Below are 16,853 nucleotides of genomic sequence, written 5' to 3' on the forward strand. Positions count from 1 at the left end.
TATTCCCATTTTTTTTTTCTCCCTACCCTTGGGCAGATACATTCTCCTAAAATAACCAGCTTATCTGCCTGGGTTTGAATCCCAGCTCTGTCTCCTACTAGCTGTGTGACTTTGGGGAAGTCACTAAACCTCTCTGTGAAAGGAGGATAATAATGATAATGTCTATCTGATAGTGTTGTGAGGATTAAGAGAATTCACGCATATAAACACATAGAACTGTGTCCGGCATGTAACAGTTTCTTAAGCAAATATTTCCAATTATTATTATCATTCGAGGTCGTATTTATTTCAAATTAGCTCATCTTTTTTAAAAAAGACACAAAAAAACTTTATCTTAATTACAATTATGACACATGTTCATTATTAAACATTCAAACAACACAGAAAAATATACAGCAAATAAAAGACTAAAATTCTCCTTCAGAGAAAACTGCCAACTTTGAGCATCCTCGCAGACAGTTCCTGAGTCTGTATACACACGACACTGACACCGGAGATAATGTTACATGCCTGATGGCCTGGGGCGCCTCCGGGACATCTGTCATGGGAAGTGCTTCCTGCATCTGTGAAAACAGATTGGTGACCTGTCTCCAGGAAGGCAGGAAATAACACGGCTCAGGCCAGTGGTTCTCCACCAAGGGCGAGTCTGCCCCTCAAGGGGACATTTGGCAATGTCTGAAGACATTTTTGGTTGTCACCATAGGAAAGAAGGGGATGCCACTGGCATCTAGTGGGTAGAGGCCAGGGAAGCTGCTAAACATCCTACACTGCACAGGACAGCCTCCATGACAAAGAATTATCTGGCTCAAAATGTCAGCCATATCTGGGAAAATATGTATACATATAACTGATTCACTTTGTTATAAAGCAGAAACTAACACACCATTGTAAAGCAATTATACTCCAATAAAGATATTAAAAAAATTAATTAAAAAAAATGTCAGCCGTGCCCAAGTTGAAAAACGCTGCTTTTTTTTTTTAACATCTTTATTGGAGTATAATTGCTTTACAATGGTGTGTTAGTTTCTGCTGTATAACAAAGTGAATCAACTATATGTATACATATATCCCCATATCCCCTTCCTCTTGCATCTCCCTCCCATCCTCCCTCTCCCACCCCTCTAGGTGGTCACAGAGCACCGAGCTGATCTCCCTGTGCTATGTGGCTGCTTCCCACTAGCTATCTATTTTGCATTTGGTAGTGTATATATGTCCATGCCACTCTCTCACTTCGTCCCAGCTTCCCTTACCCCTCCCCGTGTCCTCAAGTCCATTCTCATACAGAGTGAAGTAAGTCAGAAAGAGGAAAACCCTGCTTTTAGGTTGTTTCATTTCTAGGAGATAATAAATATTATAACCCGGAGGGTCAGCCAACTAGAATACACTGGTATGGTTGTGCCTGTAGTTGAACTTAACATACCTCCTTACTGGTTTTCACAGAGCTCCCATCCCAGCCGGCCCTCACTGCCCCAGCCGCTCCCTGATCTGCAGAGCTTCCCGGGGTCCAGCACTAAAGGGTTGACACCAGGCGCAGCAAAAGGAAGGGGCGCATCCAGGACCAGGCCTCCATCTCTGCGGCTGCAGCTGTTCTGATTAGCCAAGGCCCGGCCTGAGCCGCTGCAAGAGATTTGGGCCTTCCCCTTGGGTAACGTGGGAGAGAAACCCAGAACATGAGAAGCTTTTCATTCACACACGTTGAAACACTGAACCATTTCTTCATAAATATTTCCTCTGATTATTATTATTATTGGTAATATTTACTTCAAATTAGCTCTTTTTTAAAAACTGAAAAGACCTTTGCTTTAGCCTGATTAAATGGTAACACATGTTCACTATTAAACATTCAAAGGAAACAAAATTTTCTGAGTGTGGTGAGAATTTCTGCTGGTCGTAGCTCTGCTAAAGGGTGGAGAAGCCCACCTCTCCGAGCACCGGGGAGAAGGAGAGGTTAAAACAGACGTCTTGGGCTTCTCTGGTGGCGCAGTGGTTGAGAGTTCGCCTGCCGATGCAGGGGACACGGGTTTGTGCCCCGGTCCGGGAAGATCCCACATGCCGCGGAGCGGCTGGGCCCGTAAGCCATGGCCGCTGAGCCTGCGTATCCGGAGCCTGTGCTCCGCAACGGGAGAGGCCACAGGAGTGAGAGGCCCGCGTACGGCAAAAATAACCCAACAAAACAAAACAGACGTCGTTCACTGTCAGTCATCACGACATGGAGGGCCATGGAGGAGGCGAGTCTCCCCACAGGTCCCCAGCATGCAGCAGCAGATCGGATGTGTCCTGCACGGCCTGCCTTTTGCCTACTTATCCTCGGATGGGGCTGGGAGCCTCTCCTGTTCCTCTCAGACCTTTGAAACGATTCTAGGAGAGAGACTTCAGCAGCCAAGAGCTGGGAAACTGCTCAGGGAATATCTGATTATTTCTAAGTGTTATCTTGAAGAGGAGATAAAGAGGCTTTGTTGAGAAACTTTCCTGCTGGTGTCGGCCCCTTGGAGTCCTGAACCTTCCACTCACTGCTCTAGAAAAAGAAACTATTAAGTACTTCAGGTCCTGCCGAGGAGAAAAAGAGTCCCGTGATCTGTGGCCAGAAATTCCTCTGAGACACATGAAATCAAACTGTGCGTGCTGTTTTGCAGCTGGATTGAGGTTGAAATACTGTGGTCGCATTTCCCTGGAAATGAACTTGGGAGCAATGGCTGCATAGCATTCCACTGTAGGGATGGAGCATACTTTATTTACCCAGTTGTCTGCAGATGGATGTTTTACTAAAATCACTACAGAGAACAGCCATATAATTAAATCTTTGTGAGAGAGTTTCCTAGAAGTGGAATTGCTGGGTCCTGAGCTCCAGAGCCCATGCCCTCGTCACTAGCTATCCTTTCTCAGAGATAGCGAAGACCCTCGGATGGGGAAAAAAGAGAATTTTAAAGAAATCCCAAAAGACATGTTCCCACATGCTCTGAACAAGGTTTGCCCCAAACCAGAAGCCCGTGGCTGCCACAATGACAGCCACACCACCCAGCCTAAGCAGGCCGACCGGCAGCTGGGTCATCCCAGGAACCACTGTCTCCCCCCGATGGTGGAGCCCAGTGCTTCTCTGAGGTCTGGAACCTGATGACACCAGGGATGACAGGCCCCAGACAGGCTGGAGCAGGCGGCTTTACCTGGTAGGGTCTTCAAGGTCCGGAGGGAAGTCAGTTCTGCAGGCTTCATCGTGAACCCATCTCCCCACCCGCCCCCGCCCCCCAGCCCCCCTCCACCTGGTCCCAGACTTCCAGGGAGTCAGAAGGAAGTTGCTGACCTGTCCCCTGGGGGAATAATTGTATTAGTGATAAGGTGGCCTCTGGCGGCTTTGTCAGCAGATTCAAGGCTTTGGGCTGAGTAATCCTTTGGTGTCTGCCCCAGCAGCTGGTGGTCACAGATCGGGAGAGACCGCCCCCCACCCCGTCCCCCGGTCCCCCCCACCCTGTCCCCCGGCCCGGCTGGGCTGTCATCTTTTTCCCCAGCACGGTCACAGCTCTGGCTGGGCCTGAACTGCCAGAGAACCGAGGGCCAGGATGAGAAAGGAGCTCGGCTGGAGAGCCAGCAATGACATCTCTATGTCTCTATTATGCCAACATAATAAAGTCAAAACCAACAGTGTAAGAACAAGCAGGTCAAACACTGTCGGTGTCTTTTATTCTAATAGATTTATTTATTTTTTATTCTATACCCACTCCAGAATACCAGGAAAAGAAGGACAAGTTAAAAATGGACTTCTGTCCGTTAAGTGTCTTGTGATCCACGTGCCCAGCTGGCCTGAAACCTGAACCTGACCTTGGAATCTCCCACTGACTGAGGAGAGAAAGTTGACCTGGCATGAGGTCAACATTAAGGACAATATCTGGCCCTGGAGGTGCCTCTAGAAAGAGAGCAGTCGGGGCAGACGACCTGGAGGAGGTGAGCCCTGAACAGGCCTTGAAGGATGGGATTAATTGTGCAGGGAGAGCAGGAGGGGCAGGGCAGCTCAGATGGAGAACAGCAGAGAAAAGACCCTCCAGCGGAAAGAAGTCCCCTCCTTCTCCGCTTCCTCACTCAGCTCTCCCCTCGAAACCTCCTCCCCATGCCTTGAACTCCTTCCTCGCGGTCCTTCCCATGCACTTGCTCAGAGGAACCGAGCCTTGGAGCAATCCTGGTGTCCACCTCCTCCTCCCAGCCTCTGCCACCCTGCTGGGGGCTCCAAGGAAAATCCTATACCTGCCCAGACTGTCACCGTCTTTATTCTCAGCTGGGACTCAGAGCTTCCCCCAGAGTCCCTCCCTGAGTCCCTTCCCCAGCGTGGCTGCTTCAGACCTCACCTGTGCAAGGTGTTCCCCCCAACCTCTGCCTTCCGCCCGGCTCCCTCTCACCTTGGACTGTGCTAATGCCTGGCCTGCGGTGTCACCTCCTCTGATCCCACCACAACCCCCCCCCGGGGGCACTAGCCTACCCAGTTTAGAGAGGAGACAAAGAGAGAGGCAGAATCATTTGCTCACACAGCCAGGAAGATGTAAAACCAGGATCCGAGAGGAGGTCCGCTGACCCGGAGCCTGCCCTAAGCCCTGGGTTCTCTCATTCCTTCCCGGCGACCCCTCTCCAGGCCAAAGCCATCCCTCTACCTGTGCCCTGTACCCCCCAGGCTTGCTTCACGGATCCAGTATTCGATTCACACCCCGTCTCCAGCTTTACTCTCTCTCCCCCTGCCTCTTTCTCCTCTGTGTCTCCCATTATAAGAGGAACTCCGGTTCTCAAATATTTTTCTTTTAATATCTCCCTCCACAGGAAAAAAATAAATAAATAAAAAATAAAACTTTCTTCAGTGTCACCCTTCCTACAAACCCCTTAGCTCTGTCTCCTTCTCCTCTCAGCCCAGGGCTCTGCTTCCAGGTCCTCCCCACCAGCACCACCAACCCAGGGCCATCTGCTGTCCCTTCGTGTGGAATGACTCTGGCCAAAGGTGCCAGCTACCTCCTGCTGCTAAAGCCTAGCAGAGCGACTGCTCAGACTCTTCTTGGAGTGCACCGTGGTACAAAGCGGGAGTCTGGGAATCAGACACAAGTTTGAAACCCCCATCTCCATCCCCAACCTCCTCCACCACTCTGTAGCTGTGTGGCCTGAAGGGAATTGCTTAACCTCTCTGAGACTCAATTTCCTGATCTGTGAGTTGAGGGTAATAATGATAACTCTTTATAGGGATGCTGTGAGGCTTGGATATATTGCCAGCATTTGTGGAAGCACTCTTCTTGCTTACTTTCTCATCCTTATTATTGGGGATACAAACGACCTCAAAGGACACTTGACCTGGTGGATGCCTCCATCCTTGAATCCTCCCCCAGCCTTTGCTCCCATGACCCACGCCATCCCGATTTTCCCTCTTAGCTCCTCTGCCAGCGGATCCCCCTCAGCCCAGGCTTCCAGGACTAGAGGCCGTCAGTTCAGCCTTGGGCACTTTCCTACCGCACAGGGTGCCCCAGGCTGTCTCTCAATCCCGGGGCTTCAGGGAGCATCTCTTTGCGGAGAAGTTGGGGATGGGTTGGTTGGGGGCGTGTGGAGTTGGTCCGGGGGTATCTGTGGGTGGAAGCTCGGGGCAGAGACGGAGGCAAGGATCTGATGTGAAGTGGTCGTGGAAGCCGCAAAGGTGTGCAAGTTTACCCAAGCGGGGAGAGTGGAAAGGTCTGCTGGGGCCCTGGAGGTGCTCAGGAGTTCAGAGCGGGAGGAAGACAGTTAAGATAGTTCCAGAAGAATGGAAGAGATGAGCTTCGGGAAGGAGGGATGGGTCAATCGAGTTCAAGGAGACGCCCTTGGATTTGGAGGTTAGCTGGAGCAAGACACCTTGGCCATGGAAGGTCACGAGGGCCTGCCCATCAGCAGAGTGGTGAGGGCGAGGCCAGAGGCAGAGAAGCCCAGGTGAGGGGCCTCAGCTCAGTGGCCTCGATCTTCTGAGGCCCCAGAAAGCGGATTACCCTGCAAAGCCCCTCAAGCTGACTTTCCAAATCCCCAGTAGTGCTTCTCTGTCACAGGGAGGGTTAACCCCACTTACAGAAGGGCGCTGCACCGCCCCCTCTGTCCCCTTAACTCCATGATTCCTTCCAGAAGTTTCACACTGTCCCTCCTCTCCCTCAGGCTCTAAGGCTGGGCCAAGCCCTGCCCCAGGCTCACCCAGAGGTGAGCCCAGTTCTGCCGAGGATGTGTGGTCCCCTCCAGACCAACATGGGCCTTTCTGCTGCGGCCTGGGCGTGGGGTGGGAATGGGGATGGGGGCCAAGGGGTCGAGAAAGGAATGGCTGTTTGCCGAGGATTCCTCTGGGATCTTCTCCACAGCCCTGAGAGGCAATCAGAATAACAGCCCCCATCATTTATTACATGCCTACTAAGTGCTAAGTGCCAGGCCCTGGAATGCTTTGAGGATCATCTGACTTAGCTTCCCCAGCTACCCTCCAAGGCAGGTACTTCTGTCACCCCTTTTTACTGGAGACTGAAGCTCAGACGGGTTAAAGCACTTGCTCAGGGATGTGTGGCTGGCTGTGAGGGAGCAGGGATTTGAACTTGGGTCTGTCTTGGCTGTCTCCAACCACCCTCGGGGTCAAAGGAAACACAAACGCCTCCTCCCACCTCCCCAGCTCAGAACCGTCACTGGGTTCGAGCCGGGAAGACTGGATCTGGGGACACTAAGGGACCAGCCTGCCTGGAACTGTGAGGACAAGTCAGGGAAGGGCTGGGAGGCCGCCTGAGAGCCCATAGCCAGGCTCAGGGGCTGTGTCCTCACCCCCTCCAGTCCTGCAGGAGACCCTCCACGGGGGGCCCAGACCCCACCTGCAAGGCGGCCTCAGACCCTACCTTGGACCCATTTCCACATGCGATGGGAGCTGCCTCTGTGCTGGGCGTCTGGGGGCTGCTAGCCTTCCAGGAGTGCCCAGACCCTCAAATCCTGGGCCCCAAGCCATCCCTTATGAAGGGATTAGGTGAGAAGCGCCGGGGCAGAGAGCAGTGCCCGCAGTGAGCACCCTGTGTGTGGAGCCACACCCAGACACACACACATCTCGGCCACACACTTGTCCCCAGACCCCTACGGTCCTGGGGCCAGTGGAGTCCACACCTCCCTTCACGATTTGATCAGCTTGAGAGCACAGGGACCCGGAGACACTGAGCATCCTGGGAGCCGGTGTGGGCGCAGCAGGCCCGAGCGGCTCCCGGGGGCACCTTGGTAATGCTGCAGGTGTGGCTGGTTGATCCCCTGCGGAGACAGTAAAGATTAAGAGGATCATAAGCTGCCTCCAGTGCTGCCCCGGGAGAAATCCCCCCAAGCCAGAGCTGCTGCTCTGAGGGGAAGTTGGGGCAGCTCCTGAGTTTAGACAGAGGGGCCAGGAGGCAGGAGCACAGAGAGGAGCGACAAGGAGACAGAGACAGAGGGAGAAGTAGAGATAGACAAGAGACGGGGGCACCGACAGAGAGACAGAGGATCAGAGAGGGAGGCAGAGGCTGGGCCCGGCTCAGCGATCCTGAAGCCTCTTAGGCAGGAAGGCGGAGGCTGCCCTGGGACCAGCCAGGACCAGGCCGACAGCGCCCATGAGCTCCAACATGGCTGCGGCGGCGCCATCAGCTGTGCCTGCCTCCAGGAAGGAGTCTCCAGGCAGGTGGGGCCTGGGGGAGGAGCTGACAGGTATGGCTTTCCTGGACGTAGGAGGGTCTGGACCCTTGGAGAGTGGAGTGTGGGTCAGAGGTTTGCAGGGACCGTGAAAGGAGCCGGAGCGACTCAGACCGAGCCCCAAGGACTGTGGGCAAGTGTGAGGGAACCTGCTGGCAAACCCAGAATCCTAGAAACATGGGGATCAGACAGGACAGCTGAGCGGATGGGGGAGGAAAGGAGAGAGAAGGGCCCTCAGGGGGTGGGAGCAGAGGTCCGTAGCAGTGGTGCCAAGATTGCTTTTTTGCATGAAGGAGCCTGAAGCCACCTGCAGAGAGAGGGAACGGGAGGTGGGGCAGAGAGTGTCCTCTTGTTGAGAACTGACCATGGAGAGAGAAGGGGGAGGAGGAGGGCTGAGGGGGTGTGATACGCGAGACACTCTTCCAGATGGGAGAGACACAGGCGTGTCTAAAGGCGGGTGGACGCTGAGGACGAGGAAGCAAGGAGGGCGTAGGGGCCCCTGAGGAGGCGGGAGGGGGGATGTGAGCAGCCCTGGGCCAGTCCCCACCCAGCGCGGCTGCCCCTCAGGCGCAGGGCCCTCGCTCCAGTGCCGCGTGTGTGGGGACAGCAGCAGCGGGAAGCACTACGGCATCTACGCCTGCAACGGCTGCAGCGGCTTCTTCAAGAGGAGCGTGAGGCGGCGGCTCATCTACAGGTGAGGCGGGGCAGCGCCCCGCCGCCCTCCAGCCCCTGAAGGGGCCTGGGAGGGACGGAGGACATTCAGGGAAGAAGGAGCTGTGGCAAACATGTCCGAAACCCCCGGCCCAGGGCCTGGGCGGGACCCTGACTCCCTGGGGGGTTCCCCTCCGCCCACAGGTGCCAGGTGGGGGCAGGGATGTGCCCGGTGGACAAGGCCCACCGCAACCAGTGCCAGGCCTGCCGGCTGAAGAAGTGCTTGCAGGCGGGCATGAACCAGGACGGTGAGTCGGGAGACCACCCGGAGAGGCGTGGCGGAAGAGAAGGGAGCGTGCGACCCGTGGGGCGTCCTAACCCTCCCTGTCTCCCCAGCCGTGCAGAATGAGCGCCAGCCACGAAGCACCGCCCAGGTCCGAATGGACCGCGTGGAGTCAGACACGGAGCCCTGGCTGGAGCCCCTGGCGGCTCCCCCGACCCCAGCGGGGCCCAGCCCGCGGGGCCCTACACCTGTGTCTGCAGCCAGAGCCCTGGGGCCCCGGGCCCTCACACCTCCAGGCCACCACCACTTCATGGCCAGCCTGATAACGGCCGAAACCTGCACTAAGCTGGAGCCGGAGGATGGTAAGTGGGAGGAGAGCTGAGCTCCCGGGTCCTGCCTTCATCCCACACCTGGGCCCCTGAGGAGCCCCTGCCGCCTACCTCGGAGCAGGGGCTGATGCACAGCCTCCTCTTCCAACAGCTGATGAAAATATTGATGTCACTAGCAATGACCCCGAGTTCCCCTCATCCCCATACTCCTCCTCCTCCCCCTGGGGCCTGGACAGCATCCATGAGACGTCAGCTCGCCTCCTCTTCATGGCTGTCAAGTGGGCCAAGAACCTGCCCGTGTTCTCCAACCTGCCCTTCCGGGATCAGGTATACCCGTCAGGGGGCTCACAAGAGTCCGCCAGGCTGGGGGCACATACCTCCTTGTGCAGGTGATGATTGGCGGTGCATGTGGCTTGGGGATGGTGACGGCTGGGGACACCCATGCCTCAGAGTCAGTGATGGTCAGGGACACCAGTCTCAGGGATCTGACTCTCTGGGCAGCAATGATGGTCAGGGTCATCACCCAGGGGAAAGTGATGGCCAGGGACACACGGGAACCAGGGATTTGAAGACAGTGTCTGTGCCCCTCTGGGTCTTCTTTCCTCCTAGACAAGCCCTCGGGCCCTACAGATGCTCTGTTTGTCACAGGGTGGTCTGCACACCCTAAACAGCATCAATGGGCAAACCTGGGCTCCCTTGGAACACAAATGCCCCTGACTTCAGGGCTTGCATTTCAGCCCTGCCTCTTCTCCGCTAGACCAGCCCTCTGGGCTTCTCATGAGCGAGGGGACCTGTCATGACAGATCCAGGAAGAGAGGCACACTGAGAATCTGAGTCCTCAGCCAGTGGCTTGGATGAAGCAGCTCAGAAGCCAGGCTGAGGATGCCTAACTTAGGATGCTGGTGGGGAGTCCCTGAGGCTACCCAGCTTCTCACAGCTCCAGGATTTCCTGTGTGTCCCACTTGCAGCTTTGGATGGAGCCCACAGAGTATCTTGAAGCTGAGGCATCTGGGCCAGATGGTGCCAAGTCCCAGAGCTCTGGAGCCCTGGTTGATGTCAGGCAGAGGTCAGAATGTTCTGGGCACCCGGGACCAGCCCTTCGTTTCCTAGGACACCCGAGAAGGTGGCAGAGGTTCCAGGCTGAGCCAGAGGAGCTGTGTATCAGTCATAACCCTCGCCCTCTCTCTGGGCACAGGTGATCCTGCTGGAAGAGGCATGGAGTGAACTCTTCCTCCTCGGAGCCATCCAGTGGTCTCTGCCCCTGGACAGCTGCCCCCTGCTGGCCCCGCCTGAGGCCTCTGCTGGTGGCAGCTCTCAGGGCCGGCTGGCACTGGCCAGTGCAGAGACTCGAATCCTGCAGGAAACCATTTCAAGGTTCCGGGCACTGGCGGTGGACCCCACGGAGTTCGCCTGCATGAAGGCCCTGGTCCTCTTCAAACCAGGTAGCTGAGTCTTTGCCCAAGCCTTAGAGGAGAGTGGTTGGGGGTGAAGAAAGGGACTTCTGGTGACTTCCTTCTGCCTCTCACTTTCCCTCCATGGCCCCACATAGACGCAGATGTGTGCAGACTTCTTCCCTGGGGGCAGGAGGGGATGGATGGCTGCAGGGCTGGGCTCACGCCTCCTGAGGCCCTGGCTGACTGTGACGGGGGAGGAGGGGCTGAGAGAGAAGCTCACTGCTGCCGCTTCTCTCCAGAAACGCGGGGCCTGAAGGATCCTGAGCATGTGGAGGCCTTGCAGGACCAGTCCCAGGTGATGCTGAGCCAGCACAGCAAGGCCCACCATCCCAGCCAGCCTGTGAGGTGACCCGCGCACGTGCCTCCCTGCCCATCTCTCCCTTCATCTCGCCATCCCCCTGCCCACCTCTCTGACACCATCTCAGGGCTGCACTGTTTAGACGGCACAAGGGTCTCAGTACAACCGGCCCGTGGCTGACACCTACTGAGTGCCAGGCACAGCACCAGGCCCGGGAGTAGGGACCAAAATGTGCATAAGGCAAACTTGCTGTCTCCTAGGGGTGCCCAGCACAGTGACCACGCTGCAGTTGAGGGCTGGTCTTGAGGGCTGCATGTGTCTGCAGGAGACAGAGACCCACTGGGAGATGGGGTGCCAAGCAGAGCTGGAGGCAGGGCTGGACTTGGAGGAAGGATAAGGTCTATAAGGAGAGAAATCATCATTCACCAAGGTGGGGAGAGAGAGAGAGGCGAATATGCATGTGTTCTTAGGTCAGGAGCCCAGTTTGGAAGGTATAAGAGATCGCTGCCACTGAGAAGGTGGCAGACTAAGCCAGAATGGCTCTCTGGCATCAGCCTGTGCAGGCCAGCCAAAGGCCAAATCTGATCCGCTAGGCAGAGAAGAGCCACTGCAGGCTTTTGAGCGGGAGAGTGTTGTACACAGAGCTGGGCTTCATGCAGGGGCGTGGCAGTGAGTACAGAGCATCCAACCAGGGAGGGAAGCAGACATTGCCATGATCCAGGGGAGCCGTGGAGTTTCTGCTCTTTGGGAGTGGAAAGGCAATGACAGATGCGGGAGCCACTGGGAGATGGGATGGGTCAGACTTGGCACTTGAGTGGATATAAGGAACGAGGGGAAGAAGAGCTATTTGGGAGACGAGGTAGTCAAGAAATAAAAAGGAAAGTCAGGAGGAAAAGAGTTTTGAGGGAACATGAGGCCTGTTGGAGGTGCAGCGGGACATCTGACAGGGATGCATTTGCACAAGCCGTGTGCATGGACAATAGCCCTGCCCTGGCTGGGTTTGGAGGACAGTAGCTGCCAGCTGAGACTGTGACTGCAGCGATAGTGGGGCAGGAGCCAGTGCTCTGGGACTGCCCGGCTCGCCCCGGCACCAGCAGATCCAACGGAGCTTCAGCAAGATTGGACCACTTGGACTCCAGGCACCTATTGGCTATTTTAGACCATATTTTCTGCATTCTCTTGGGCCCCCAGCAGTTCTCTCTGAAGAAGTAAGCTAACACGGGCACCCTCGAATCCCCTGTAATCTGAGAAATCATCTAAAGAAGAGGTAATTTTCTTTTAGAAAGAGTCAAAGGTATAAGGACTATACCCATCACACAGAAAGATTTCTGCTATTGGTGAGCATAGGTAGAACGTGTCCCTAAGGCTCAACACAGCACCCTAAGAACAGTCATCACAGACATTCAGGCACCAGCGGCCCTCCTTCACCAGGTTTCTGTTGGGCTCAGCTCCCAGAGATGTCTGGGCATATTGGTTTTGTGTCAAATTTCAAAATTCTGATTAACACTTCCTTTGCCACTCCTACTGGAGTTGGTTCAGTATCAACTACAGGCAGAAACTGAGTGCTGAGCAAGTGATTTGGGGTTCTCTAAGCCAGCGTGTTTCAGTTTTTAAAAACTGCAACACCCAGGAAGAAATGCAATTTCCATCATAACCCAATAACACACAGACCCTGAAACAAAGTTCCCCCAAATAATACCTGCCCTCACTTTGAATGATTTACTCTGATATTTCTGTTTAAATTATTTAAATTGTTTATTGTTTAAAAAGGCTGGTTGTGACCCACTTCTGGCAGTTTGAAAAACAATTTCTCTACTTGGCTTTATAGTTACTCCTTCCTGACACTGATTAGATCAGAAAAGCAGAAGGGAGGGTTGCCCGACTGCTCAGTGCCACCAGCTTGGCTCTTACAAGAGAAAGAAAGCCCTTGGTTTGGAAAAACAGGTTCAGTAGGTCATTGGGAGGTGGAAAGACTTCCTGTAGACCTCCGTGGTAGAAGCTGAGTGTGGAGCTGCCCCAATTTGATGTGGCCTCCTTGACACTGGGCACTGACCCCAGCTGTCAGTCCTCCCACCCAAGGAGGGTCTAATGCCCCTCCCCGTCTCTTGGGGCTTCACCATCCACGTTCTCAGCACTGGGGACCCCTGCCTTGGCAAATGCTTCTTATTTAAAACTACAATTACTCCTTTTCTGGATGAGTATCTCAGCCACAAAAATTAAGTTTCGATTGCAGAACATTTTCACTAATGGCTAGCTACTCTATCATCCTAGGTGGCTTACAGAGGGCAATTTATATATATATATATATGTGTGTGTGTGTGTATATATATATATATATATATATATATATATATATGTTTTGGCCGTGCCACGCGGCTGGTGGGATCTTAGTTCCCCAACCAGGGATTGAACCCAGGCCGCATGAGTGAAAGCGCCAAGTCCTAACCACTTGACCCCCAGGAAATTCCCAGGAATTTATATTCTTATTCAAATATATATGGTATTAATCATCATGTAATTATAATCATTATATTCAGTTAATAATATATTCACATGTACTATTAATATAAATAACTTCTCGGGCTTCCCTGGTGGCGCAGTGGTTGAGAGTCCGCCTGCCGATGCAGGGGACACGGGTTCGTGTCCCGGTCTGGGAAGATCCCACATGCCGCGGAACGGCTGGGCCCATGAACCATGGCTGCTGAGCCTGTGTGTCCGGAGCCTGTGCTCTGCAACGGGCAAAAAAAAAAAAAAAAAAAAAAAAAATATATATATATATATATATAACTTCTCACTTTATAATCTTTACACATAATAAACGATATTTATTCACTATTTTCATCACACTCCTCAACTAAAGATTGGAGGAGGGCCACAGTGGGTCAGGGGTAGGTGAATGGGGCCTTTCCTCTAAGCTCCTCCTTACTCGCCCTGGGCGCCAGTCATCTCCCCTCTCCTTCCCCTTCTGCCTCTCCTGGGATGGCACTGTCCCTAGGACTCGGGCTCAGAAGCTGATAACCAAACTGATGGTGTCCTCTATCCTGTTCAGGTTTGGGAAACTGCTCCTGCTCCTACCGGCTTTGAGGTTTATTACTTCTGAACGTGTTGAGCTCCTCTTTTTCCGCAAGACCATAGGAAGTACTCCAATGGAGAAGCTCCTTTGTGATATGTTCAAAAACTAGTGGAGGTGGAAATAAAATGGGTGCAACCACTTTGGAAAACAATCTACTGAAGCTAAACATCTGCCTGCCCTTTGATTCAGCAACTGTACCCGTAGGTATGTGTACCTAGCAGAAATGTTCACCAAAAGATAGGACAAGAATGTTCATAGCAGCTTTTTTCATAATAGCTCCAAACTGTACAATGACAATAGGATGGATTAATAAATTGTGGTACATTCATAAAATGGAAAACAGCAATAAAAAGGAATGAACCATCAATATTATGTGGCAACATGGATAAATTTCACAGATGTAAACGTTGAACAAAAGCATCCAGGCACCAGTTCTGCTTATACAAAGTTCAAGAACAGGCAAGACTAACCAATGGTGGTAGAAGCTGGAATAGTGGTTACCTCTGCGGCAGGGGTTGGGGTTGATTGGAAAGGGGCCTGAGGGAGCTTTCTGATGTGCTACAAATGTTCTTTATTTTGATCCGGGTGGTGGTTTCGTAAATTTATCCATTCATAAAAATTAATTGAGCCATGCACTTAAGATTTGTGCAATTTACTGTATTGTTAGACCTCAAAAAAAAAAAAAGTGAAAAAACAAAAACAGGAAGACAATGTGGCCAAGGTTCTCCCTTTGAAGACGCTGAAAGAGTGAGTACAGGGTCTCGAATTCCATCTGGTTTTGCCACTCCGAGTCATAGTCCAGGTGCCACAAAGCCAAGCCCAGTGAAAAATCTCCCAGAGGATTCAACAACCCAGCTTCTCTCTAGATGGCATCCCACCACCCCATGGCTTCTCCCCATCTTTCTCTTCCTCATCCTTCCTCACCTCTCCGTAAACAAAGGTGAGCTCCATGCAACTCGACTCAAGGCAGCCACAGGCACTTTTTGTGAAGGGGAATCTCCATCACTTCTTTTTTTTTTTTTAAATAAATTTATTTATTTAATTTTGGCTGCGTTGGGTCTTCATTGCTGCGCGAGGGCTTTCTCTAGTTGCGGCGAGCGGGGGCTACTATTCATTGCGGTGCGTGGGCATCTCATCGTGGCAGCTTCTCTGGTTATGGAGCAGGGGCTGTAGGTGTGCGGGCTTCAGCTTCAGTAGTTGTGGCACGCAGGCTCAGTAGTTGTGGCACAAGGGCTTAGTTGCTCCACAGCATGTGGGATCTTCCTGAACCAAGGATCGAACCCCTATCCCCTGCATTGGCAGGTGGGTTCTTAACCACTGCGCCACCAGGGAAGTCCCTCCATCACTTTTTTAAAAAATAAATTTATTTCATTTATTTTATTTTTGGCTGTGTTGGGTCTTCACTGCTGCGCTCGGGCTTTCTCTAGGTGCGACGAGTGTGGGCTTCTCATTGCGGTGGCTTCTCTTGTTGCAGAGCACGGGCTCTAGGCGCGCTGGCACGCAGGCCCCGTAGTTGTGGCTCGCGGGCTCTAGAGTGCAGGCTCAGCAGTTGTGGCACACGGCCTTAGTTGCTCCGCAGCATGTGGGATCTTCCCGAACCAGGGCTTGAACCCGCGTCCCCTGCATTGGCAGGCGGATCCTTAACCACTGCACCACCAGGGAAGCCCCCCCCACCCCCGCTCCGCATGACTTCTTAATTCCTTATGGAAAGATGAAGTTCAGACAAATCTCTTCCTTTTCAAAGACAGATCCAGAAGACCTAGAAAATAATAATTTATAAAATATTAACGTATCTCAGGCACTTGATACACCAGGCAGTGAACTGAGCACTGAATGTGTATTGTTATATAACCATCAGATTAATCTGACAGGGGGACCAGTCATCCCATTTATAGTTGAAAAAAGCTGAGGCTCAGAGAGGACACAAACCTTGGTATGACTCCGTTTAACCCTGGCACTGTCTCCCCACTTTGTCCCTCCGCCCCTGCAACCAGCAGAACAATTCCGTTGCATTTTCTGCCTTCAAAGAAGAAATGCTTAAAGCCAAGAAGAAAAAGGTCATGTGAGAAATCTGTGAAATCCTAGGGGTTCCCTGCCCTTTGGCCTGTATATGAATTCTCCTAGTTATCCAGAGATGTCTGGCCGTGATGGAGGAAGGATGGTTCAGAACACTCTGCTCTGGAAATGACAATAGCTAGACTGGTGCCCAGAGAAGAAAGAATATGGCAAACACTGCCCAGCTTAAGCCCTTCCCACCTAAGCACTCAAACTAAAGACCCTTGATCTTCTAAAAGCATCAGACTTGCCTCAGTTATTTGGGTCATTTAATGTCTATAATGCCATTATACTCTCCAATTTCTTTGACCAAATAGGCCCTGAACATTATCCTGCAGTCTTGCTTTGGGGAACGTAAGGCTGCAAAGGCAGCCTGCTGAAGTTCACAGGGTAGTCTCTGGGAGGTGTGAGCACAGCAATTCTACATTGAGAAAGAGATTGGGATCTTCAGTCTTGGAGAATTAGAGGAGGTACATAATCTGAATTATCTGCTGCCAACCTGGCATCCATAGCCCCCCCCCACCCCGCCCCGCCCCTCTTAAGGTCTTGTCTTCATTGCAGAGATGCCAGGAGGTACATTTCCCAGGATCCCCTTCCCCTATGGTTTGCTAATGGAAGGGAGGCACTCACGTGAGATTTGTAAAGTAAATGAGGAGCCATTATTCTCTGGAGGCAGTTGCAGCCGTGTGTGTGGGAACACGGAGATTTCACAGCAGCCTTCTTTAGAGTTTGCAGGAGCTTCCAGGCAAACTCTAGAGAACTTCAGAACTTTTGGTTCAGATCTGCTGGCTTTCTGGACCATCTGTGGGAGCTTTCTCTCATCTGTTTCCCCAGTTCTTCCAAAGTTTGTTAAGCCCCTAATACCTATATTAAGTCCTTCACACCTGAAATATACTAAGTGGCCTCTGTTTTCCTCCTAATACAGCTCTCAGTTGATCCCAAGATTTATTCAACCTTTTGCTGTAAATTGGCCCCATGAAACTCAAATGGGTTACAGCTCTGTTTCACTGCACTTAGGGCTCTTGCTAGGGGAGGGGATACTACGGAAACT

General features: G+C 52.7%; 1 protein-coding gene across 1 annotated transcript; it reads left to right on the forward strand.

Moving 5' to 3' along the window:
• The first annotated feature begins 7,452 nt into the window (after nucleotides 1-7,452).
• NR2E3 (nuclear receptor subfamily 2 group E member 3) lies at nucleotides 7,453-14,261 on the forward strand. The gene is made up of 8 exons (XM_027123513.1): nucleotides 7,453-7,674; nucleotides 8,227-8,353; nucleotides 8,515-8,618; nucleotides 8,707-8,955; nucleotides 9,074-9,249; nucleotides 10,118-10,364; nucleotides 10,616-10,721; nucleotides 13,724-14,261. Exons 1-8 carry the CDS (start codon nucleotides 7,581-7,583, stop codon nucleotides 13,854-13,856), a joined length of 1,236 nt encoding a protein of 411 aa, XP_026979314.1. The 5' UTR covers nucleotides 7,453-7,580; the 3' UTR covers nucleotides 13,857-14,261.
• The last annotated feature ends 2,592 nt before the right edge of the window (nucleotides 14,262-16,853 follow it).

Source organism: Aethalodelphis obliquidens, unplaced genomic scaffold (genome assembly GCF_003676395.1).
Source record: "Aethalodelphis obliquidens isolate GAN/ISIS:26980383/991018 unplaced genomic scaffold, ASM367639v1 scaffold26, whole genome shotgun sequence".
NCBI classification, from domain to species: domain Eukaryota; kingdom Metazoa; phylum Chordata; class Mammalia; order Artiodactyla; family Delphinidae; genus Aethalodelphis; species Aethalodelphis obliquidens.

Coding starts and splice junctions, on each gene's coding strand:
- NR2E3 (XM_027123513.1), top strand. CDS start 7,581: ATGAGCTCCAACATGGCTGCGGCGGCGCCATCAGCTGTGCCTGCCTCC. Junction 7,675..8,226: donor CCTGGGGGAGGAGCTGACAG/GTATGGCTTTCC, acceptor GCTGCCCCTCAG/GCGCAGGGCCCTCGCTCCAG. Junction 9,250..10,117: donor ACCTGCCCTTCCGGGATCAG/GTATACCCGTCA, acceptor CTCTGGGCACAG/GTGATCCTGCTGGAAGAGGC.